Below are 26,897 nucleotides of genomic sequence, written 5' to 3'. Positions count from 1 at the left end.
AGCAACTGAAATTTTAACTAGCCTTTGTGATTTGCTAGCTGATGGCATATGCTGAGAGCATTGCCTTTGGACTTCAGTTGCCACTGCTGGCTCTATGTACCTCCACAGAGGACATTTTTAAAGGCCAACACCATTTAAATAAGCAAAGAGGAAGCAGCAGCTTGTCTGCTCAGAGTATAAGAAAAGAGCTGAGAATATTGCCTGCTTTTGGGGCTACCCAAATCAGAACATATTAAAATCTGTCATGTATCTCTATTGGCTTTCTTAAAGCACCAACATAAATTTAAGCAGTTGTTGGACTAACCTTTCATGGAATGCTGCCATGGTGAAGAAAATTTCTGCAACTGGTTTAAAAAGAGGTTACTGCAAAAAAGATGTTTTCAATCAGTGGTATACTGTGATGCAAAAAGAAATTGTTGAAGATAAGATAGTTCAACTTCCCACTCATGGCTAACAAGAGAAAAATACGATTTCATACTTACTGAAAACTCATTTTTGGTCCCTGCAAACATCCTGATGATGTTGCAAGAAGCACAAACTGACTGAGCAGTCATTTTAGGAGAACACATAGGAGCTGACAATGAAGTGGCAGAGGGATTTAATTCTCCTCTCAGAAACTTAAGAATTCCCTGCCTTTAGGTGACAGGATACCACCTGAAATATAAAGACGAAATTGTTCTTCAGAAATACATAGCAGCATTACAGTTACCCACAGTTTTTTCATCTGGGAAGAAGAGGAGGAATATGATTCCATGAAAGAAACAAATCTAGAACAAATTTTGCCCCTGTTGGGTGAGGGGTCCCTGGTAAAATCTACAAAGTCAAGTTTGGGACAAACAATTATACTATTTAAAAAAAAAAAAAAAGTATCACCATCTGCCTTTAGGCTACAAATCAACTTGATAAATCTTTTAAGGAACCCTAGTACTGTGAAAGTTCAGAATGAGTTTGTACATGAAATGTGTATTCATGAGAGAGTGCAGACAGCATAGTCCTGGAAATCGGTACACCACAAAGGTGACATCTCCAAAAAGAAACTGAGAGAAACTGCTGTAGAAAGGTGAGACTGAGAATTTGCTTCTGGTACTAAATGATATCTAAAAAAAGAAACATTTCCTTATTTAGCAATTTAAACAAGTAATACTCCAGGGAGAAAGTTGAGGAGGAAGGATGATAACTCTTCAGTTTTCTATTGCTTGACGTTAGCCATGGATTTACCCTAGAGAACACGATCACTGAGCAAAAGCTTCATTCTGTTGAAGAAAGTTTTGCAAGCTTTACTTAAAGTACTTTCTAAACAGAGGAGCAATGGCAAGCAGCACAACAACTTGGGAGATTTTTAATATCTTGGATTGTTAGATGGTTTCTGTGTGACAGTCACGGCTGTTGTGTCAGCAGTTTTCTCCATGTGGCTATCACTTCCAGTACTCACCATCTCTGATTTTGTGTCCTCCCACTTGCAGGTGGAAGCACGCCTCCTGGCATAACTGCACCAGCTGTGCCTAGCATCCCATCTCCAATTGGAGTGAATGGTTTCACTGGCCTCCCACCACAGGCTAATGGGCAGCCTGCCGCAGAAGCCGTGTTTGCTAATGGCATCCACCCTTACCCAGGTAATCCAAACAAATGCAATGCACACAACTTGCTCCTTCAGTGTGTGGGAGATTGTCCATATCTACAGGGTCTGTTTAGCATGAGCCACCTCAGAAGGATTATCACCCACCATATCAGGGCTCACTTTAGCAATGTTATAGTCAAGTCTTACCCATCCACATTTTTTTGACACTGAAATTTGAATGATAGACATCAAGGGCTTGGAGGTAGAAAATTTTTATGTTGAAGAATTGAACTATCATCTTCAGAATGACTGATCTGGTGAATACAACCAGGACACCCTGCTTGTTTTGTTTTAACTAACGTTAGATCTGAGGCCAGCTGTGCTAATGAATGAGCTATGCTAAGCCTCTTTGCATCTCCTAGCACCCATCATTGATATCTCCTTATGGGAGGGAATCCCATTGCAGCCAAATGGCTCTGGGAGGACAAGTCCAGACAGTACACATGGCTGCTAACTCAAATTGCTCCATGCCTCAGACCATAGATGCAGGCCTCTGAAATGCTCACTGCATCCAAATCCTGTTGCCTTATCAGGCCTGGAGACTGTAGTTTCTTTAATATAGCCAGAGAAGAGACTCAGCTTCATCTTTTTGTAGCACACCACCAGAGAATTGCTGCTGAGATTCAGACTCTGACAAGCTCAAAAGATGCCAGAACTGGTGGATGATTTTGCCCTGGCAGTCAGGGATGAATGAGAGAAGTTAAGCGATGCATATCTGCCTCTGTACTTGTACTTAGCAGATATATGGACACTTTGAGGCTGTAATCACCAAGATCTCAGGAGTTTACAAGTCCTTAATGTCCACCTATGTTTATGCAGTATCCTGAAGATTTGAGATAGCCTTCTCCTCCGATTTGTACTTCTGCTAGGAAGACATTCCTTAACATTGCTGTACACATACTAATGATAACAATCATAGCAATAAAACTGAGGTAAACCTTACTAATTGATCCTAGCCACCAGCTGACAAAGGAGTATTTTAACCTGGGGCACTCATAAATTGAGCTAGACTGTTAGGAAATGAAATACTGAGTCAGAGGCTTCAGCCAAAAAGCGCATCAAACCCCAAGAAAAAAAAAATCTTTGCATCTCAACCAGTCCTGAAAACTCGGGAGTTTCAAGCTCACAAAGGACTTTATGAGCTCCAAGGGAAAATATCACATAACATAGAAATACAAATGTCTTACCTAGTTACAGCTTAGACAATGTCACTGAAAAAAGCCATTCTGTAAATGCAGGCAAGGAAAGCCCAGAAACACCATGAGTACTTAAAAATAATTGTCATCCTCCACATAAACACTTTGTAAACATTTATTTAGCCATGGGTTGAACTTTAAGGAGAAATGAAGTCAAGGGACTTACATAGATAAAAGTTAGACACATATCTATGTGTTTGTAGCAGATTACAGGGATTGGGAGCTCTTAGAAGCTTATGGTGGCATCAGAAGACTGTAGAAAGCCCTTAGTATGCTCAGTGAGCTCAAACACTGCACAAGAAAGCACCCTGTATTTAAAGTTGTGTAATTACAATCATCTATTCAACTATCCATCTATATAAGTGCCTACCTGTTCGCCAGTCTGTTTATTCAGCCATCTCTATGTCTATCTTCTTTCCTGGTTTATCTAGCTCCTTTCAGCTAATCTTCTATGATCCATTGCTTCCATGATCTATTTGCACATATCAGAGCCAAGATGACCTTTCTGTTTGAATCTTAATGACTTGAGCTTTTGTTACTATCTCCAACTACACTCATAACTAAAGCAAGCTTTCGGTTACGTATTTCATCCATAATTATATAAAAGTAATCTTATTCTCTCTTAAATTCTGGAAATATTTACTCACTCAACAATTCACAGTAAGTTCCTGCACAAACACCAACAGCCTAATACATTGAAAGATGACAGTCATCCTTACTCCACTGCAGGCAGGAAGGGTTTTTTTGTGCCAGTAATGCTGACATCCAAACAGTCTGCTTTGTTTAAAGTTTAGATTTATTTTGGTGTATCTTCAGCATTATGTTGGTCTTTCTCAGCACTTGTGTTTCCCATAACTTAGTGACATCATAAGTTATAGCAGAGGTGCAAGAGGAACAGTGGCAGGCCAAACTCTCAGCTCTCATTTGACTTGCACCTGTCTCAGATAACAATGAAACTGTGAAAGCAAGACCTTTAGTATTAGTTTGAGTGTAGGGCATATGTATATGTTCTATCTTATTCTCTTTCTTCTTGTGAGCACTTATACACTCTACAAAACTTTACTTCTTGTCACAGGCTTTATTGAGGCCTGGAGCTTGACAGTAAAAAGAAAAACAAAGAAGGATTAGATGTTTATATGGGTAATGAGAACATCCACAGCCATATTAGACTGGATAAAAATGTAGAAAGGACACAAACCTTCAAGTTCTGTGACATAAGACAGCCACTAATTGCTTGGGGTTGGAAAGAAATATTCATGACTGGGCAGCTTATTCCATCATTGCTTATTATGGTATCTTTTTATGCTTTCCTCTGTAGCATTTATTACTAGCACTGCTCTGTGGTTCTGTGTGTCTATGTTTCTAAATGCAAGAGCAGAAATAAAATATTAAAACCAAGCATGCAATTGCACTAACATTATCAAGCAGAAAAGAATATGCCAGTCCCCATCCAAAGGCAGCATCTTCCAAACAACTTACTTTTATGGTACATCTCTCACTCTGAAAGTGACTAGGAATGCTGCAGTATCACATACATAACCATAGTCTTGTTATGATTATGACTTGTTATATATTGTTTAAAGGCTGAGCTTTGCTCTCAGATAGTCTTTCATATGCCACAAAAGAAAGCCTCAAATATGGATTCACACCATTATATCCTATAGCAGAAGGTTCTTTGTTGCCGGAACCTAACAAAAGAGGACAATCAAAATCTGTAGAGGCGTGACATCTGCAGCATTCAAACACAGATAAATCCCATCAATTGTGCAGTTTGTCTACACATCCACCTTTATGTCTGGCTATAGTACTTTTGACACTACTTCTGAAGAACTCCACAAGTCCTCAGTCCTTGCACTGTAAAAACAGGTTCATATCATGTAATTGTATTTATTCTGTAGTTTCACATTCTTTTCCTACCTTCTCCCGTGCTCCTTCTGTTTTAAATTCACTTTGACTGGAGCAGGAACACAGGTGGTATCATTTGAGTCAGACTAGTGAACCATCCATGGCTTTGGAGTAAAGGCAAGAGTAGGTCGAATGTCTCTGTTCACCAGGTCTCTGATCACAGCCCCAGTCCCTGCAGGAATTATCTTTTTCTGTGACTTTTGCCATGCTCTTGCCATACAGTAGCATTAGAAAACTAATCCTTACAGGCATACTCTATGCAAGCCATGCTCTCACCTTCCCCAAGCTCAGTCAACACATAATGCCTCACAGAGTACTTTTTGGCAAGCACAGAGTAAGAAAGGAGTAAATATTTCGCCTTCCACTAGTCTGAGCCCTTTTGGAGGTCTGACCTTTTTGTGTATTAATGCCTGCCCTTTAGTCTTCCAGCTTACAGAGCTATTAAACACGGCAACATGTCACAACTTATAGTGGGGACAAAGAATAATCTGTTGTGCCATGATCTTGTGAGTCACTTTGCAGCAGTGCAAAAGCATTTGCCATTTCCATATTAGCCATAGTAATGGAGTACACTTTTCTGCCAAAGCTTCTTAGCCACCCAGAGCCCAGTGCTTCTCTTTTAACAGTGTGTGATGTACAATAACTGTGGAGGCCATCTGCACTGGTTTCTGATGTGTCTCATATCATCAGCACCCTGCTCTCCAGTAACAGGTTCTGCCCTACTGGATGGCATTTTGAGAGATAGGGCAGAACACTCACTTCTAAAAATAAAGCCTCCTTGGGAAGAAAAAGCAAGGGAGAGATGAGAAAATGGGTAGAGCAAAGGGCAGCAAACAAAAGAGAGAAGAGACTGGTTTTCAAAGAATCAGTGAAATGAGAAAACTGGAAGCAGGCACAGAGCAGAGCTCCCAAAAAAGAATGAGGACTGGTCTGTGGTCTTCTGCCCTGTGATGTGCCCAGGAAGAAGCAGAAATATGCCTCATAGCATTCAACAGCTCACAAACAAGCTTATTCCTCCTGGGCTATGGATTGTTCAGCTGGATCACTGCCAGGGATGGAGTCAATGGCATGGCAGCTTTGCAGAGCCTCAGAGGGGGAATGTTTTCCAGCATGCTGAGCTCTTCCGTGCATTAGATCTGGGTTTAGGTTGCTCAGGAAAACAAAAACAATGTGCCTTCAGTTGCTCATAATACATTAAAAATGTGTTGTTTCAGACACTGTTCTATGACACACAGTGGTTCTGTTTCTGATTGTCCACCACTGCCAGGACTAGTCCTACCACTACTCTCTGTGGATGCAGATCCCTTCACTCTGCCTTTGGCTATACTGTGGGTACCTCAGAGTTACCAAGGCAATAAGGTCCACTTTGTATCCCCTCTGGGGCCCAGACCTCTCCAGTGAGGAGAGGTCTGTACAAAGGAGACAGCTGGTCAGAGCTGGTACAGAGGTCTGACAGCTGGTACAGAGGTCTGTAGCTGTCAGTACAAATGGTCAGCCAACCGTTTATGCCTATGTGTTTGCAAGCCATCCCTGAGGCTGGCAGTAAAGGTATTCCCCATGGCTGAATTCCTGCTCTGCAGAAACTCATGTCTTAGGAAGTGAACCAAAACCATCAACTCATTCTCCTTGGCTCAACAAAGAGTTATCTGGTAGTAATCAATTTCACCCATTGCCAGCAGAGACAGAATTCAGACTCCATCTCTAATTATTATCATTCCCCAAGCTAATTTTGTAGGGGAGGAGTTGACGGCATGCTATATGACAGCCTGATCTATTAGCTTGTAAATTAACTAGCAGGCTGCTGCTCTGGACCAGTCAGTCCAAGATCAGTCCTGACGACAGTGAGCACCATCCAGTGTCAATGGGCAAGATCAGGGTTTCACTTGTGCAGGTAGAGAAAAAGACTGACTTCCCCCACTCCACTGGCCACCCTGACACTTCAGTCTTGGAAGATGTCAGACAAGGGGCAGTGAGAGAGGAGGTAAATCAAGAGAACAGAAAAAGAGTAACCTATTTGCACCTCTAGAAGGTCCATGATGATAAACAGGCCCCACAGCACTGACATACAATATGCCCTAGAAATGTACCTGGCATGGTAGCCCTGAGGCTGTTGTGCTGTGTTTGTCTACCTTAAAACTCTGAGTGAGAGCTTTCCCGTTCATATTTTGTATCAGTAGTTCCAAAACTGCAAGAGTGAGCACCTGAAACATCATTATGACTAGGAAGCATTTATTTGACCCATTTGTAACAATCTGCCACGTGTCATAAACCATACTTTACTGTGAAAATAAATAAGTGAAGGAATGCACTCATTAAAAATATAATAACAAGTTGCCATCTTCAATTGTGTTCTAAGCTACTTTAATGATGCCATGTACTTCCAACGATCATGCTGCAGCCATAATGAATGAGGTTGTTTAAGACAGATGTGGGAGCCTTTCGAGAGCCAAAATATATTCTCCTCTGATCTGGAAGAAGGTGTAAATACAAATCAGGTTCTGTGCTGAAGTTTTCAAGGACACATAAGTGAGTTAAGACCTTGAGCTTTATTATCAAAAGTGACTTTAACTAAGCTCTCCAAAAATATGGAATTAAACTGTCTTAATAGCTTTAAAAATATAACCCTGATGTGTGTTTATGGCCTCAGGTAAAGGGAAAGAAGCCTGGTCCTGGCTCTGCTATAGAATTAGCTTGTCATCTTAGCCACCTCCACCTGTCTGCTTTACTGAGTCTTCTGTGTCTCTCTTGCTTTGTACACTGGAAGCTCTTCATTGTTGGACATGATTCCTATCATGTTTTTGCACATCAGGACCCTCTCAGCAGGGTCCTGATTAGGGATGGGGTTTGGAAGTGGGACCCCAAGCCCCAAGAAAATAATAATCTTTACTTCCAGGGATGAACTATATTAATTTTATAGTGGACCCATATGTTGTCCCAAACAAGCACGTATAAAACCTGTGGATGCTACCAAAAGGTCTTTTCCAACTAACAGCATGGAGCAGGAGGCACAAATACACTCTATTTTTTGTCTCCTTTGGCTTGTAGGGGAAGACACAATGGGACAACATGTTTTTGACTGAGTAGTGTCCAGCCTTTAAGCAGCAAAATGAGACTATAAAAGACAGGATCAGTCTCTGGTTTCTGCCGGATCAGCACATTCTTTCCGTTATTGCAGTTATTGTTGTGTCTGAATACCTAATTAATTACAACAGTAAACGCTGGCTTCTTTAATCACAGCATCAGCTGTCCTAATCAATCTTAATAATATGGAATCTGTACTATGGCACCCATGAATTTTAATCTACATAAATTTCTTAAGACCTCTTGCAAGCTTGTTGTACGAAATGATATAATTATGGATATAGATTAGGGCTGTAGAGAGTGATTTAAATTGGATTTAAGGAGAAGGTGAATAGAGCCCTCCCACTCAGACATTTATTTATTTATTTAAGTCCTGGCCTTCATGTAGATTTTTTTTTTCCCTATCATTATTTTATTCCCCCCTGCCTCACTGACTGAACAGTGCTGCATCTCTTTGATCACCTTCCTCCACTTTCCACCCTCCCAAAGGTGGTAGTGGCAAGGCTGTAGCTCCTGAGAGAAGTGTAAAACAACTCCAGAATAGTGAGAGGAATCAATAGGTGGGGCAGAGTACAAAGTTGTGAATCTGAGTGGTAACACATTTTTGTAGACCTGTACAAGGAGCAGTGTTGCAAATTAGAGTGAAAGAGATGGCATAAAGCATGTCTGTCAGGAAACGCATAGACAATCAGAAGCAGGGGGTGAAGAGGAGATCATATAGGTGTAAGGTTTTCTGACTCCTCACACCAAATTGAAATCCAGGGTGTGGTAGAGACTCAAAACGCACCAGACCCTGCTTCTGTGAAATCAGCATCTCTGATTTAATAGAGCAGATTTCTTTAACTGTCTCCTGAGCTGGGACAGGGACACTTTCCTATATCTCACTGATGGGGTTGGAGGGCCCTCTTTTGATGTCTCAGTCGGTAACCGTCATCTCGTTTCCTCACCAAACCTGCGGGTTTAAGGGCAGCTCCTTCTGATTTATACCCCTGACCAACACAGCAGACTCCATCCATTCTCACCTAGGTACCAATAACAGTTCATCTTGGCCAGACACTGTAGCTGGGTTGCTGGCATCTCAGGAGGGATTCTTTATAGGCCATTGCTTAAACTGATTCTATTTAACAATGTGCTTCATTCTGCCACCTCCATCCTTTCATCCTCTGACAAAAACTAAATGTTGGGACAAGCACTAGCTGAATTTGCCTTTAAAAAGCTGGATATCAGGATTAAGAAAGCTTATTTATGTTAATTTTAAAGCACTGGTCTTTCATGCTGACTTGGGAAATCATCCTTGGTTTTTGGCATCAGGCAGAGGATTTGGAAAGTGACATTAATGGATATACTTTCTTTGAAGGACTTGGGAGTCATTTCTTGACTTCTGCCTAATGAATAAGTGCTGCCTTTGTTAAATTTATATTTATGGCCACATAGTAGGTCATTGGCTTGTTTTATGTTTCCAGGTTTATGGAAGGTTATCTGCCATGTTCACCTTGTGGCATCTTGGCCAGGATCGTCTTGCAAAGAGACAATTGTACCTAAGTAGGATTTTTCCCATGGAGATATGGAAATGATCAAATTAATATAGAGGTGATGTCCAGGGATAAGGCTCCTGCCCTGAGCTGCCAAATGAAGTTACTATTAGCATCTGTTCTCACAGTTATACCTTTAGCTTGCCCTAGCAAGGCCAGATCTCAGCTTCTGCAAAGCAGCAAGGCTACATGGACTTCAGCATTGCTGACATGATTGATAGTTGTAATCTAGCCTCTCAGGAGCCTCTATGCTTCTTTCACTCACCAACTAGTCCTCGGAGTGTACATTACATCACGTTTAATCTCTTTAAGAGATTACACAGATAAATATCTATATGTTGGAGGTAAGACCTCCATGGGTCTGACCACAGGAAAGCTATTTCAAGTGTTAATGTTGGGCACATTTGCACACATAGTTAACAGCACATCCAAGGTTTTTTGATGATTGCAAATTAAGAGATGTGCTAGCTCTGGTCTAAAAACCCCTTTAAGGTGCTTTGTGATACCCACATCCCCTATTTAGTGTCTCCTATATGCCTGTAGCTCTTGCCAGTCTTTAATTAGCTGTTTAGTTTCTAGGCCACAGTGGGTTTACACCCTGGCACAGACAACATGCTAAGCTGAAACAGGGTAACTCTCCTACCTTAGCAGAGCATGATCTGTGTGAAGGCCATGGCAGACCACATCTTATTATGTATCTTCTGGAGGAATAAAGCATCCCTTCCTCATGGTCTTCTCGTGCTGAGTCACAGAAATGTTTCATGTCTTCTCATCACTTTGAATTTTAACACATGGTATGCTTCAGCCTACAAACACACATAACCCCTGGGGCAGGTTGGCTCTGGACTGTCAGTTCCTCGTACATCTGAGCCCTTGCTGAACTTCTCATGGGTCATTAGTATGTAGGAAGGCTCTCACTGAACACAGCATGCCCACAGCTTCCACAAATGTCTAATCTGTGTCTTGAGATTTCTGGATGGCTACCAGCCATTGGCTTCATGCACACTACAGCTGGGAGTATGGGCAGTTATGCCCTTTCCTAGGTTTAATTCATCTGGCAGAGTGAGCAGCAGCATGAAGATATGCTTGTGGCTGCCCAAGCTACCTTGGCTTCACGTCAGGGTACCCAGCCGACACTGGAGTCTGTGTCCTTGTATCTTCACAAATCATGTTGGCCAGGGTGGACATATCCATTTTACTGAAGTCTTTTTCTGAGTAAACACACTCTTCAAGCTAAGGGAGACAAGTTCTTCAACAAGAAAAGGCCATCACTTTTGTTTTTAATAACTACCAAGTTAAATTCAGGCAGGTGGTGACACACCACAACTGGTTCTCCCAGACAGTCAGTAGAGTATGATACTGCAAGTAAAACACAGAGCCCCAAGCCAGGGGTTGCTGCCTTGCCATGCTACCCAGTCCTACAGCCCAGGGATGCCTTTGACTAACTCCTTTGCAAGAGTGTTCAGGGATGCTTGAGTCCGTGTTAGGGTCCTGTGCTTTAGACTAGCTACCTTTCATCTTCTTTACCTGTGAGTGATTCTCAACTTGGAGCAAAGCTGACTGAAACCTGGGGAGAGTCTTCCCATTAGTTTTCATGTACTCTGATCCAGGAGGAGGTTCCCCGTGTGATGTGGAGCACAGGGCAGCCTTCTGCAAAAGAAACACTGAGTAATGATTTGCTGACAAATCATTAAGATTAAGGAAAATAATGAACTCTTAACAGCATTTTGTCTGCATTTAGAGACCTTTGGTCCTTTAAATAAAGACTTTGTTGAGTTTTAATATTTAATTTTAAAAGTGTACTGTGATTTCCAGTGCACACTTCCTAAGCAGAATGGCTTAGTTATGATGGGCAGAGTACGGCTCCCAGGTCAGGTACGATATCCACAGACGGAGTAAGGAGAGTAGCTCTGCAGCAAGTTGAGTGATCATGTTCAGGACATAGACTGAACTATAGCTGGGAGAGTGGGTAGTTCTCATGTGTGCCCAACTAAAGCAAGGAATGAGAGAAAGGGCCACAGACAGATAGATATATGTAGTGCTCGGTGACTTTTCCTGTATTAACAAGTAGGCAGTTATTGCTAACTGTCAGCTTGTCAGAAAGAGAATGAACATGCCTGGGTCCAGCCTCAACTGGAGAGGAAGGAAATACTGTGTGTCTCCTGAGCAATAGAGACATTTTTTTCTTCCAGCTCTACAAAAGATGAGTGCAACCAAGGAAGGGTAGTTGTCTTTGGGGTAGGCACTGTAGATTATGTTCTTTACCGCAGACTGCAAAGCCATAATTATCTTATAAAGATTTGCTCCTTTACCACACGTCTCCTCACCTTCTTAAGGAGATATCTTATACTTGACAGGACTTGATCATTTTGAGTGATCCAAGTTATGACCCATTCTCCCAAAGGACTGTGAGTATTGTTTTATCACAAAACCTTTCATAGCCATCTACTTTTCTTCTGGAGCAACATGCTCAACATTTTCTTTTTAGAGGAGAACAGTTTCAAGCAGAGGTTAAACAGAATAGGCATTAGTCGATTCCCTCTTCAAGAAAGCAGAAACAAGTAGAAAGAGTTTTTATATTTTCCAAGCATTTGCTCCAGTTTCCTGAAGTGTTTCTCTTGAAAAACACAGATTTACATCTGTGCTATGCCTTTCACTGATCTACCACAAGTTTTCATGTATTGTCCTCAAACCCCTTTTTAAAGGGGTACAAATCCTTACAGTAGGGAAATGCTTTCCTGTTTCACAAATACACATATTGAGGGACCAGCCAAAAGTCAGCTGGGAAACCAAACAAATTCCATCTTAAGACTACAATCGCCCTTATTTCTTCCTGTGACTATCTTATCCTGAAAGTCCCTGTGATCCAGTAACAACCATGGGAGCCTCTAAATCTTAGCCATCTAATTCAGTTTGTCCCCTCAAAGTTCGGTCTTCTCACTGTTCCTCCTTGTACTTTGGGAGAAAAGTTAAAAACCTTGTGAGATTTCATCATGATCAATGGTGATTTTTGAAGTTAAGGTTCAAGCTGGTATATCTCTAAGAAAACACTGTATTCCTCGGGTCCATAACACATTTGACAACCTCTCCCATGCTTTGGCATAGTTAGTGTCTCTACTTGGACAGGTCAATGTCACAAATTTCCTTCCAAGAGGCCCACACCTTTGCATCTTCCAAACCCTTGCATCCAGTCACACCTCTGCTCATAAGAAGGAAGAAAGTGGGATGGAAGGGGCAAAGTGGCAGCTCCCTGAGGGATTATCCTACAAGTAAGAAGCTAGAGGGATTGCACAAATGTAGAACTGTGCAGGACCAATAAATACAAATTAAACTCATAACAAGAAGTGAAATATTAGGGCCAAGGTGACATTTGGACTGGAGGTTCAGCCAAGCTTTGCTTTAAATATTTTATTGCTGCAGATAAAGAAAGAGCTTATCCGACACGTTTCTCTCTCTCTCTCTTTTTTTCTCTCCCTATCAACCAAAGGGGAAAAAGAAAAAAAAGCCTTAACTAGCTTTGGTTGTATTTGAGCTTGACTTCAAAGTTTCACAAAAATAAACAGTTTTAGAGAGGAGGAATGCACACTTGTAAAGAGGGAAAATGCACTTTGAAGCCAGCAAGGGACTGCATGCCTTACAGAGATTCGCAGCATCCTCCCTGGAGCAGACAACTAATGTCCCCCTCCCCTCCAAGCAGCATTTCCTCTCTCACTGGGGGCCGCCTTGCAGCAACAGAGTCCTTCGAAAAGATGTTGGGATGGCAGGAGCCACTGCTTTGTTCTCTTCTCCACCTTCCTGCTATGCTCCTGTTGTTTTCTGCTCTGATTGAAAGTTTCATTCGATTGTAGCTGCCACTGAGATCTGAGTTTGCACAGCACCTAGCACAGTGTCAGTCCTGGCTTAAGACAAGGGCTCTTTGGAGTTGATTACTGCAATGCCAAAAATATGCATGCTCAGAAGTGTGCTCCATAATTGAAGCTTGGGAAAGGATGGGAGAGATTTGTTTTCCCTCTGCTCTGAAGTCTCACAGGGTGATGGCTGAGGGACAGTGCCCTCCTGGCCACGATGGGAGACTCTGTGCACTCCTGTTCATGTGGTGAGCAAGCTGCTCCCCTTCTGGGCCCTTCATCCCCTGAGTCTGTCTGTCCCAGACCACGTATGGATGAGAGAAGAGAAAGTGAGAGTACCTGTCATGTTTTAACACCCTAACTTCTTCTCTCTCTTCTGTCTCCACAGCACAGAGCCCCACTGCAGCAGACCCCTTGCAGCAAGCCTACGCTGGAGTGCAGCAGTACGCAGGTCGTTAGTATTAACACTTTTCTCCCAATAAACCTTTCTCTGAACACACCTGATGGGACTGGGGGAAGGGAGGCATTTGCCGATGTAAGGGAAAGCTAGGAGTCACAAACTGAGATTAAGTTTGCACTTCTGGTGAAAACAGACAAAAAGCCCGGGGTCTAAGTCAGAGAACTAAGGATTCTCCCACTGACTTGTGTCTCAGTGTAGCCTCACCAGTGGGGCAGGTCTGGTCTGCTTAAAACGGTACACCAGTACAAAACCAAACCACTGAACTGGAAGCCATATTCTATAACCAGTGTCCTGGTGGGGAGATGAGCAACCAGACCCTGCAGAGCCACTGCTGCTCTGCCTGGCAGGGTATGGCCTGTCTACACATACTCACGTTTTAGGGTATGTCTACACTGGCCATACCCCAGCCAGTGAGTTTAAGGTTTGCTCAGGAGCTACACAGGCAGATGGCTTCCCAACAGCTTTCTCCACAGTTCCCAATGGGTCAACCTCCACTTACATCACCCTGCATCCTGAGCAGCTCCTTTGCAGTTGACAGACTGACACCAGCCAAAGTGACCTGGTACAGACCACGACCTCACCGTGTTCAGCCTCCTCTCATGAGGTGTCCATGGCCAACGTTGCAAGGAAGCTGCCACCCCAAAGTCATTATTTCCTGTGGTAACTGGAGCAATCACGGGCTCCCACCGAGGAATGGCTATTATCTCGTGTCAGCATTGTATCTGGAAACTTAATTTAATTCTCCATGTAGTGCTTCATTTGCCGGTGTTTTAGTTATTGTCATTTATTGCTTGTGAGGTTTGATAGATGGGAAGCAGCTCAACCCTTTGAGCTGTTAATTAACCCCTCTGCACACACATGGCCTTATCCCTCTCTCTCTGGTCTCGCAGGCGACCCGTACTCTGTATTTTTAGCAGCAAGGCACATCATCTACCATCTGTGGTACTGAATGGCTCCCCTTGTCTGCTTGGAGGGGGAGCTGAGGTGGGGAAAATTGTTTAATTGCTGCACACTGTTTCCACTGTGCTTGTGTGAGAGAGAGGAAGTCTCTGTGGACATGAAAGAAAATGTATCTCCAAGGCTGTATGTACAACTGTGCCTAAGCAGTGTGTGGGCATTTGAAGGTTAAAGTAAGGGAGGAAACACATATATGAACTGTTTTTATGAGTATATTAATTAATCAGGGTGCAAGAGAGATTACAGAAGGAAGTGCACGCCTGCGCTCTGCGCATGGCTGTCAGCATGGGCATAAGCATGCTGAGCTGGTGAATGAATGTGTGTGTGGCACCATCTGGGATGGTTATGCATCTCTGCTGGGAGAGTTCTCAGCGGAGATCCCCGTTAACGGCACACGGCTGTCCCCTGTGTGACTGCTGATGAAGCTGAAGGGAGGGTGGGTGCCTCCTGGAGCATGACCGTGGTGCTTTTGCCACATCTCAGGCTGCACTAGATAGCCCTTCACGGACCCAAAACTCTAGTTTGGTATGACAGTTTGGAATGAAAGTGCTTTGATTCGCGGCACTGAAAACTCTCTTTCTTCTCTCCCTTTCTTTCCCCTGCAGCCGCTTATCCTGCTGCTTATGGCCAGATTAGCCAAGCCTTCCCACAGCCACCTCCCATGATCCCACAGCAACAGAGAGAAGGTGAGTAAGGGGGCTGTCCTCCTTTCTGCCCCTCAGCACGCCATCCCTATCACACTGGTTTCCCTCTTCACACACCTAGAGTGTATCTATTAAACACCCAGTTGCTTTAAATCCCTGATCCACCAAGTCTTGTCTCTGTTTCCGTATGTGTCATAGCCTCATTGTCACTAACAGTAGAACACAGGGACATCCTAATGGGGAACTGCTACTGAGATCTCCTCAGTTCCCAGGAAGGGGAGCGTGCTGTCTGGCATGGGCCATGGAAAGACCTACTAACAACACAAGCAACCACATCCAGTGGGGGTCTGTGTTTGAGACAAGCAACAAGAATGCAGATAAAAAAACAATTGCATGGGAATAAAGAATTTAATAGGAAACAAAGTTGTGATGGTCGTTCATTAGAAACCAGTAATGTCATTTCAGACACCTGCTCTTTAGAGAACAAGAACTTGATATTTAAAGGACATGATCTAGTCTTTTCAGCCTCCTCTGATAATCTGGAAACGGAAATTAGGCCTTTTAGAGCACAGTCTTTATATCACGATGAGATTAATCATGTAGTAAAAGTACCAATTTCTTTGCATTGACTATGAGAGGAGCCTAGGTTATCTAGTCTACAAGACTGGATGGCATTACTGGAGACATGAAATGTGAGGAGAGATAAATCTTGCACTATTGCATGTTAAGATGTTGGGAGACAACCCTGCCATGTAATGTTCCCTTTACAGTCATTTGGGAGCAATGAGATCCTCAGAGGCAACTCACTCAGTCCCAACTGTCCTCCAAGGAATCCACTGCTTTCTTTTGACAAGAAGAGAGAGAGGACTACTCACCTAAGTGAGGAATTTAAGCCAGGTGCTTCATCTTAGCGTAGAGACTCTCATTTTAAATAATTACATTTCAATTTTTATCCTCTATTAGATCACTAATTCAGCTATATCCTATGTTACACATGTTGTTATATATATATATAATGACATTTAATATTTTAATATAGTGTAACAATCAGAATGAACCGAATCAAGATTACACTATCAAACTAAAACATTCTGATGGCCTAGAACTACTTTGGAGGAGAAACCTCATTTTGTAAGAAAATTAGAAATGTCGGCATTTTGATCTAATTTGGAATTAATTTTTTTCCAATGTCAGAATTTCCTGGGGAACACAACTTCCAGCTTCTGATTAGCTCTAGTACATGTCCCTGCTGTGAGAACAGATGCACAGACCTAACATATCATTACAAAGATGTTTCCCCCATGCTGAAGGACTTTGCTTTTTATTACTTACTGGGGCTAGATTAAGCACAGGACAAAATGGCGAGCAGATCATTGCTCAGCACAGCATTGTGCCAGGACCCATCAGAAGCAACGAATAGCTGCCGTGCATACTTTGAGGACCCACTGCCTAAAGACTCCTGTGCTCACAAGGCATGATATGTCATCTGTGAGCTGAGGGTGATTGTCAGTCCCACAACTTATCTCAAAATTCCTGTAAGCAGCTGGTATTGAAGGTGGCTGGGAGCCAGATATATGTGATGAACCAACAGTCCAATGCAGGTTGCTGCTTCCATTGTCATTCATTTTCCCATAGTGTTTATATGCTGTGGCTTTCTCTGCTGCTTGATAGAGGGAGAATCTCTAAGGCACAACACTCTCTTTTAGCAGAGAGTCAGGACCTCTAAGCATCTCTAACCTTTAACAGGAAAATACAGCAAGAGGGAACTCTAATGATAATAATGCTCAGAGCTGAGAGGGGTACTTTATGTTTGCAAGGATGTGCACAAACATTGATTCGTTAATGAACCAGCCCTACCACAACAATAACATTGATGATCACATTGTTAATAACAAAGCTAACTCTCTGCTTCTGGATCCTGTTTGGATAACAAGCCCAGAGCTTCTTGGCTGCTGCAGCAAGCCCGTAGAGATTAGTCATTACTTCCTCGTGAGCACTGAGACCGCTGGCAGCTGACAGGGTGCAGAGAGTGGAACAGATCCAAAATGATCAGAGCTAGACATGGAGTCTTGATTCAGGCCACATTAATGAGGGAAAACTTGGGGATAGTTTTAATTTTGTGTGATATTACTCATCTTAACACAGCCTCCAAAATGTCCGTAGATATCAAAACAAAGTAGTGTGGGCTTGTGACTCTCATCTGCCCTGTTCACAAACATGCTGGGGACTGAATAACAAGCTGATGCAGAAGAGGCAATGAAATTCCAGCCCCTGAGGATTTATTGTAGAGGTGATGTGTGTAGCTTACCAAAGGGCCGTAGGCTAACTACACACAACTGTACAGGAAAGTTTAATTCCTGTTGGAAGACCACTGTCCTTATGACACTGATTCCCAGTGTTGGGGATGCAAAGACAGCTAGCCAGACTCAGCGCAGGTATATGGAGTTTACTCATGTTGAGAGAGAGAGACTACAGATACACTGGATCTGCAGCTGGCCTCATGCTAAAAAATTAAAAGTGGCTCAACAGCTCAGGTCCAAACAAACCAAATCAACATGGACTCACTCCAGGGTTCTCTACCATGAGCTTCTGTGCCCTCAATCACAGCTTTTTTCCATTATCCATCATAGTTTATCTGTAAGTTACAGACCATCCATAAACACTGTGTTCCTTAAAACTTTTCTTTTTTTTTTGCCCAATTAAGACTACCTCTGTTTCTTATGTATTAATGAACAGAAATATCTATAACTTAAAGCCATAAAACCAAGAGCCATGATGGATGTCAGGGTAGAAATGAACCTTGATTCTCTTTTCATAATGCTTCACAAGGGTTAGACTTCAAGATGACTTTCAGCCCATCTGAAGATCAAAGTAAACTGTGTGGTAAATAATTTTAGTACTATATACTAAAATGCCAGGTATACTGTTCTCCAATAATCTGTTAACCCAGTTCAAAACAAGCTATTTCTCTCCAACAAGACAGTTGCAGTTTTCACTAGGGTTTTGCCATCACCAACTGCAATCTTGCTACAGTGATCCCGAGTCCTTTAAAACTCACTGCATGTGTGCACTGAGAACTAACTTAGCTCTTTAGAGCATTTTGAGCTGAAAAACTCATGCCTTTGATTTCTTAATAATATACATATATATACGAAGAGGCAACCATACACACACACACAAAGTCTTCCATGGAGTGCCCAAATTAACTTGGCTCAGGTTAAATAAATAAATAAATAAGGGTGGAAGAGCTGAGGCAGACAGATCTTGTTTTGTGATTTCTTTACCAAGAAGTATGGTAGGTAACTTACAGATGGGTGGTTTTAACAAGAAACAGCATGTTGAATACTAATGGCAGATTTTTCAAATGTGAGGATGGTAAAACAAATTAAACTACCCCAGGTTGTTTCTCAGTAGCAGGTGGAGTTTTCAGCATTAGAAAGTAGCAACAATTCTCAGTATCTGGGAACAGAGTAAGTTTGGCCTTGAATGTCTGACTTGATATGGGAAGCTACAGTGTGGATTTTGCAGCAACATTTCAGAGCTGAACTGGGCTTTGCAGATGATTTTGTTTTTTTCACATCCTCCCTGGTCTCTTCCTCTTGGTCTCTGAGCTCTGTGAGGCAAAGCTGATTTCAAGGTGAACTAAGGATTATTCTCTCCTTGAGCCCAGCCTCTAAACCTGGTGTAGATGAAGTTGTGTGGCTCCTGGTCTGCCTTGGTAGGAGTTTCTCAGCACAAGCCGGCAGAATGCCTACTCATGCACAACATATCCAAGACCCCAGGAAATGCAGCTGGTATTTTTGAAAGAATTTGCCAGTTTTACAGAGCAAACTGCTGGCTCTGATGATGTCAGTGGGAATTTTGCCACTAATTGCAGCAAAGCCAAGATTTTACCCATTCTATTATAATGTCGATCTCAAATCCCACAGCAGAAGTGCTCTGGGGCATGTTCAGATGAAGGAATGAATTTTTTTCCCTGCTATTCTGGACCATGGTCTTCTCCTGGGCAGAATTTTCTCAATTCTAACAGACACCTAAGGGGGTCAGTGTTTGTTTAACACTTTCAGACTGTTTCATATGTAGTTTACTGTGCCAATAACTCCACATTGTGTGGAAACGAACTGCAGTGAGGACTGAAGAAGGGATAGTTGCCCAGCGAGGAGACTAAGGCAGACAGGAGGTAGGGGGAAGATCGAAAAACTTGGCATGAAATAGGGGAGCCTGATTGTAGGCCACCGAGGTTCAAAAGTAATTTAGCTAAGCAGATGACTGGGTGCCTAATTAGTTAATTATCCCACCCTACCACTATCCCCACCATTTGGAAGAAGCCCTGTTACCATCCTCATGACCTCTAGGAAATACGCAAGATGCAAAGGATCAGCTGCTCCTTCGTGACAGTCCTTTTAGCAAATTAGTGGGGAAAATTGTGCTTAGCAAATATTCATTAGGGCTTCATTTTCCATTAATCCAAAAGGAAATGTGGAGAGCCTGTGACTTCAATCACGCTGAGGCCCAGGAATTTTAATGAGCTTTAAATGGGCATCTGTCAGAATCCTGACTTCACCGTACTTCTCCTGCCAGTCGGGGGGATGAGTAATGGCTAATAAAAGGTGGGAGCATCTAGGCAAACTCCTCTCCCTAACAGGAAAGGCAATGTTGTAATTTTCTGTGTTATGACACCATAATTATGCCCTGATGAAGAAAACAAGAGTATTTAAAAATCCTTTCCTTCCCCACACTGAGCCCCAGACATAAATGGGAAAAGCTGTCCGAGTCGACTCAAAAGGCTGTAGGCATATGAGCTGGGAAGAAGAAGGAAATTCTCTTTCCCTCAGTCCTGTCACCCTTGCGTCAAGAAGCATGTACTGTATCCCCCTCACCTTGAACCCCTGAGCAAGCAGAGCTGGAGTTACCTGTCAAGGTCAGTGGAGAGCTGGGCGTCAGCTGGAAGTAGCTCTGGAAATAAGATCGTGAAAATACCAATCCCTACTTCCTCAAACTATACAGTTTTCTGTTAATGAACACTGCAAGGGGTTTAAATGATAATTTTTTTTCCAACAAAAGTACTTGGACACACATATTCCCTTTGTCTTTTCCTCATATATATCATGCTTAAAAAATAAAAGTCACATTGGACAGTTTCATTCTAGGCTATTTGACCAGAGGCAGATTCTCTTTCTTCTGCCCCAAAATACAATTTCAACAGAACATTTTCTGAGGGTCTCTACTAAAACAAATCTACATATTTCAAGTAAAGACTCCTCTCAGTATATTTTTTAAGCACCCTCTGAAGTCTGAAAGAGCATATGTTACAACACTGAGGCAAAAAAAGTCAATTCCTCTTGTCTAGCAATTGGGATTTAAATCCATGTGTAATTCCTTTTGCAGAACCCTGTAGAATGGGGTACATGGTCAAACAGTCCAGATTTTGGGGAATCTTCAGGATGAGTTAAGCTTTGGGGTTGAGTATAAAATTCTACCAAACAAAATCAGCTTGCTTGTTTGTTTGTGGACCTCTTTCTACTTCTTGTCACAGTCCTCACACAGATATATGAAGGACACTAAAACTCCTACATGTAGACACTGAGAAGGGGCAAGACTTAGCGTGAGTCACTCAAAGCTCTACAGACTGCATGAGATTAAGAGCAAAGAAAAACTACCAACCACGTTCTTTCAATCTTTTTATTCTTCTTCCTCCATTTTGCTTTTCCATGGACACATGTGCTGGTTCATTCCTCTGTCTGTAGATTTTATCCTGGTGTCTGTCCTGGGAAGGTTAATGAAGTTAGTATAGCCTATACGTGTCTTTCTGAGTTCCCAGTCTTCTGCTCTGTGTATTCCTCTGAGAGTTTACAGATTGCTTCCTAGAGGTGACCCTTCATGAGTCAAAGAGAGGGGATATCAAAGTAAATCTCCGCCATGTGCTTTCTCATATTCTATTTCTCTCCATTTATGGGTCTTCTTTTTCTCTTGATAGGACCAGAGGGCTGTAACCTGTTTATCTACCATCTGCCCCAGGAGTTTGGGGATGCTGAGCTGATGCAGATGTTCCTGCCTTTCGGTAATGTCATCTCCTCGAAAGTGTTTGTGGATCGGGCGACAAACCAAAGTAAATGCTTTGGTGGGTAAAGATAACAAAACAATTAGATTCATCCAGGACAGGGCTTTCTCTAAATACTTTACCTTTCAAACTGCTTTCTTTCTGCTTAAGCTTTATGATTTCTCTCAATTTACTCCTGTCAATACTTTCCCCCTTCCCTTTTTCTCTCCTAATTGTCTCATGCTCAGAGTTGTGTGCACTGCTTAGAGGCGAAGGTTTCACATCTCGCCAGCAGCAAGGTGCTGCAGCTGCTGGTGGTGCGGTGGAAAATGTCCCCTCTTGGAAAGGGAGATGGGGAGGGTACAGAAAAAAAATGGAAGCACCTGAAGCAAGATGGAGGGGGCTGGAGGGGTAGATAAAGTGCTGATGGGGTCAGCATTGGGAGCATGTGGCAGAAAGGGAATTTCCCTACCTTATAAAAAGAAGTCCTGGGGTTGAAGGGAAGACAGAGCTGTGAGAGCAGCCTTCCAGCAGCTGTGATGGATTAGACTGCAAGGAGACAAGAGCTGAACACCAGCTGAAAGCCTGGTCTTCTAGGGGGATAGATGCTCAGCAGACCACAGGTAGCCATGCTCAGAGCCTGCTGTACCTAAGCCAGCATCATAGCAGATACAGACAGATCAAGCTACCCCTGTGCCTCAGCTGACAGGCCGTGCTAAGAGGTTGGGTTTGGAAGCTGTGCTGTGCTCATATGTCTCTGTCCTCAATGTTGGCTCAGTCTCACCAGCTGGGGCACAGAAAGAACACAGTCTCAGCTGTCTGTGAGCCATCAGCTTAGGGACACCCTGAGCTGCACCCAAAAGGGGAGAGCTCAGCCAGCCAACAGCCATGTGGTGATGTGTGCTTTGCATCTCAGCGGGATCCCCTTGTTTGCAAAGCTGTTGCTGTAAAGAATCTCTTCTGTAGTGTGACAGCATGGGGACATTTGATCTCATTCCACCTGGTGGACAGAGAATCTCCCCCATCTGTGTGCCCATCAGTGGAATGTGTAATTTTTGGTTCTCCACCAGTCTTTGCAGACCCTTACTGAGAAGTGTAATGGCACAAAGTATTGCTTTTCTTTTTCTGTTACTTGTAGCTGACCCAGACACTTTCTCTCAGGCAAACTTACAGAATTAAGATTTATTGGAGTTTCATTTGATTCTAAAGCCACTCTCAGTCTCCACACTATGCTTCCCTTGCATACTGCCTTCCCCTTCACCTCCTGGAGAGTCCACCTCCCAGAACTCTTACCTCATTCCTTGCTAGATATGGTGCATGTTAGACAGTGCTTCCAAGAGTTTTGTGCCCTTTCTCTATGCACAGTTCATCCTGCCCACACACAGAGGCTCTGAACAGGCTACTTTCCACTTTGATTGAAGAAATTCTGTCCCTGATGTGAGAGGACACATTGTCCCCCTTTACCAGTAGGCATTGAGTTGCAGCACTCTCAAGCACCAACGGAAGGAAGGTCAAAGAGTTTTGTTTGAAGAGATAGTTGCAAAATTCAAATGATAAATTATGAATTAGTCCTCTCCAGAACCCACCTACTTTTTAGAGCTTTAACCGTATAAAAACTCATAACAAGATGAGCAGACCAGTATAACTCTAGGTGACTTTGAAAACTAATGCTTCAAGGGTACCCATGGGTTAGAAATGGACCTTTTGCCATTCCTATCACTAAACATTTAGAGAACTACTGAGCTTGATTCTCTACGTAGTGACAAGTGGGAAGGCCAAAGATAAAAGGAGAAATTAAGTGAGAGCCAAGTCCAATAAGCGAAAGTATCTTCTAAATAAGTATTCAACTTATCTCCTCTTAGCTGAAAGACTTTCTGGCTCACAAGGCTTCACATATGCCTAGCTTGTGTGACTGGCTCTATTGCTGCTTTCAAGGTACTGTGAGATCATGGCAAGAATTGAGGGAACTCAGCTGAAATTTTTCTTAACATTAAATCTTACTGGTAGAAACTAATCCAAAGCTTGTTTGATCAAGTAAATTCCAAAACTAACAGTGGGATATTCCAGCTTGAAAGCAGGAAAGTGCCCTTTGAATGCATTGAATCAATTGAAAATGTCAGCAAAAGCAGGAATTAGAGATTGCTAGTGGATATTAGTTACCTTATGTTAACCTTTAAGACACAAAAACCCAAGTCCAGTCAGTTTTGGATCTTGGGGATCAGTCCCCAGTTTTCTCGGGCTTTAACTTAATTTCCTATAGAGCTGATGGCCTGCTGCAACTGTTGATCTCAGACAAACTGACTATGCTGCCATGTGCACCTTCAACTTTAAAGCAATGTAAAAATGTAGAGGGTATTACAGAAAATCAGGCCTTTAATTTGTTTTGCTAAGTCCACTGAAGATGGCACTGATTATATTTCTTTGTTCAGAAAGTCAATTAAAAAAAAAAGGTATTTTTTTCCCAAAGGGAAAGAAAGAATTTTGTTAACTTTGAAAGTGCTTAAACACTTTCCAAAATTCAACATGCAAAAACATAGCATTTGCATTCTGTTTCACTTTTTTTTTTCCTAAACTCAGCTAGAGCTCTCCAACTGGTAGCCTGGGGGGACAATTCTTTCTGGTCCCAGAAAGATATTCCACCATTATATGACCTTTTAAAATGTATCTGCTATGCAGATCCCAAGTAAATTGCTGTAACAGAATCTAGCCCCAGGTTGTCGAGAAATTGTAGAGAAGTCCTGCTTTAGATAAACTTGAAAAATTCTATGAGAAAAATGTCACCATGTTTTTTTCCATAGGAACAGAAAATACTTCGTTTGCTGCATTTGTCTCACTGTTGAAATATTTATAAGAAGCTGGCCTAAACTGAGCAAGTCAGTAGAGCAACATCTCAAAATAGGACTTTTATTCCTGCCCACTTGTTTCTGAATTCTCATCTTCATTTCTAGCACAAAATCATCTTCTTTGGCCTCTGCTGGCACAATAGCATAGGGGCAGCCAGGGGAGTGTTAAAAAGAAAGCGAGATCAGACACAAGCCTTTCTCCTGGTTTCTGGTGTCCATGGCCCTGTAGAAAGCCACTAGAACCTATATATGCTTAAGAAACCATGCTCTGGTCAGGAAGACTTTGACTTTCCCAGTTCAGAAGCTTCTACCTCTTGGCTGATACAGTAAACATCAATCTCATGAATGAATTGTAATCTGTAATATGCCCAAGTGAAGAACACACTTCTCCCTCCTGCTCACCAACACCTTGTCTATCCGCATGGCCAGAGCCTCAGTCACACTCTCTATATTAACATCTCCTTTGGCTTTTTCTCAGATTTTGCTTTGCCCACACTCTTGTATTCAGACTTACTGAGTTCACCTTCATAGCTCTTCACCCTTCTGTCCCTCTCTTTCCTCTCTCAGTAGTCCATCGCTCCATGCTCAGCTGATACCTGTAGCCTCTTCCCATGCACATTTACAGCTATCATGTTTCTCATGCTGGGCCATGCAGACCATTCCCAGTGAAAGAACATAGCCACAGCAGGAATTGCTGTATCACTCTGGGAAAAAATGCACTCCGTTTTATACTCATTGAGAACAATGACTCCCATTCTCACAGCAGGTTGATCTAGGAAGTCTTGCACAGAGGCACAGTTTGAATGTCAGCTTTGCAGGACCATGGAGTTTATCTCTGTGCAAGGCAGAGACACTGGGTCTCTCACCTTCCCACTGCATGTGTGTAAGTTCTTCTGTGTGTAGGTATGCTAAATGTTAGAAAACATGAAATACATCCATGTGTTAGTCTTGATGGTTCTAGTGCTAATTCCCTTTTCAGTTCTGTAGATAATTTAAGTGTGACAAGTTTTTGTACAAGGCAAAAACAAACTCCAGTAAAATGACACTATTAAAACTGGTAAGGCAAGTAGTCAATGTGAGAAGAGTCATTCTTCACACTGCCCACACATGGCTAACTCTACCTCTGTCCTAGGGTGCTGCTATACAACACAGCCCCAATTTAAGAATCACTCTCTGTTGTCACAAAAGACATACTTTAAGAGGGCATTTAAACTGGTGAAATACAGAGACAAACATCGTCTAGAAAAATGTTTTAAAACAGACCAGAGAGAAAGGAATAGATTTGGGCAATATTATTTAGGAAGACATATAAAAACTAGAAAAAGAGGGTGTGGATGGAGCAGCAGAGGCCAAATGGTTACCCCAAGGTGTCAGATAAGATGCAGACAAATTAAAGTGAGAGGAATTACTTTACTGGTGCACTTGGAAATTCATTCCTCCAGTCACTTCTTTCTGAGAGCAGTGAGCACCTTTGCTGCTGTTCCTTTGCCCAGCACCAAGCAGCAGACATTGACAGGCCGTTTCTGCCCCATGCCTCTCACCTTGTCCCTCACATATGTCTCCTTGGCATGTGCCTGTTCCTCATACACACTGGCTTTGCAGATTCAGTTTCCCCCCATTGGACAAAGATTTCAAGAAGCTGATCAGAACCTCTTCTATGCCCACAGAGACACTGTGATTTCCCTCCACTCTGGTCCACATGGTCTGACACCCCAGGTGTGAACAATTACAGCTTCTGAATTTCTTTTCTCCTTTTCTACGCATTCCAGATGGACTTACACATTGGCAGAAGGGACAGCCCACCCCTTTTTGAAGTGTCTCACATTAAACATAGCAAGGAGCATTCTAGCTTTGACTACAAAGTACAAGGGCTTCTTAGGACCACAGGATTATATGGTCTAAATGAAACAATGGACATTGAGTTTCTTTTAAGATACTTGCCAGGAGTTCACTTGAAAGTTGCTGGTGGGCCGCAGCATTTGGAAAAATATCCAGTCTTCTCTGAAGATGTGAAAAGAGAGAAAATAACATCACTTGATGAGGGTTATAGTAGTTAATTGCCTTCACTCTTAAGTATTCAATTCCCTACTAAACTTTTCCTGTCTTCTATCTTATGAAAAGAAACGGGAGCCAAAGAAGAGAGATTAAAGGTGAGAAAAGCAGTGAGTAATGAGGACAGGACACAGGAGGGGGTGAAGCTCAGGAGAAGAGCTGAAGGATAGGTAGAGCTTGTATCCTATTATTAAAAACACACCATGGCAGTTCAAGACTGCAGGGTTGTGGCAGAAAGGTGGAATGGGAGATGCAAGGCACCAGTCAGGTCATAAAGCTGTACAGCATTTCAACCAGGAAGCTCAAACAGAAAGAAGAAAGAAGCATCAGAAGACTAGGACACAGGCAAAGCTCTGCAGGGCCCTGGGACCAGGGGCTTTTCAGATCAGGTCTAAAGTGCATTGGCAACACTCCATAAGACATAGCAGTGGAACAACGGACCCTGAGATACATCAGAAAAATATTGTTCAGCACCTGCTCACAATGTGCCTCCAACGGGTCCTGCCAAATCTGGCAGTTTCTCATTTAATAAAAATTATTCTATGATTTTATTAAATTCCAGTCACGTGTTCCTGCCCCATATGCGCGATCATGGGTCAGCCTAGCTGTGTGCCTTGGGTTCCCCTTCTTGTAGCAGCACACTGACTCATTTGCACAGGGCCTTAAGTTCCATAGATGAGGAGAGTTATTTATCAGCTCAAAGTTTTTAGGTGTTTCTATT

At 42.6% G+C, this 26,897-nt stretch overlaps 1 protein-coding gene across 47 annotated transcripts in view; it reads left to right on the top strand.

Moving 5' to 3' along the window:
- Positions 1-26,897, top strand: part of CELF4 (CUGBP Elav-like family member 4) — a 688,894-nt gene that overhangs the window by 647,664 nt on the left and 14,333 nt on the right. For 8 of the 47 annotated variants that reach the window (XM_062019290.1, XM_062019288.1, XM_062019296.1 and 5 more), the window contains 4 exons: positions 1,464-1,613; positions 13,569-13,634; positions 15,203-15,283; positions 21,219-21,302. In XM_062019290.1, coding sequence (XP_061875274.1) covers positions 1,464-1,613; positions 13,569-13,634; positions 15,203-15,283; positions 21,219-21,302 — 381 coding nt within the window. Of the gene's footprint in view, positions 1-1,463; positions 1,614-13,568; positions 13,635-14,414; positions 14,420-14,902; positions 14,906-15,202; positions 15,284-21,218; positions 21,363-26,897 lie in introns of all 47 variants that reach the window. The other 39 variants (XM_062019315.1, XM_062019313.1, XM_062019326.1 and 36 more) reach the window with 10 other exon arrangements.

The sequence above is a fragment of the Colius striatus genome, chromosome Z, assembly GCF_028858725.1.
Source record: "Colius striatus isolate bColStr4 chromosome Z, bColStr4.1.hap1, whole genome shotgun sequence".
NCBI classification, from domain to species: Eukaryota; Metazoa; Chordata; class Aves; order Coliiformes; family Coliidae; genus Colius; species Colius striatus.
Note: the sequence above shows the minus strand (reverse complement) of the source record. Positions and strands in the feature narration are given on the sequence as shown.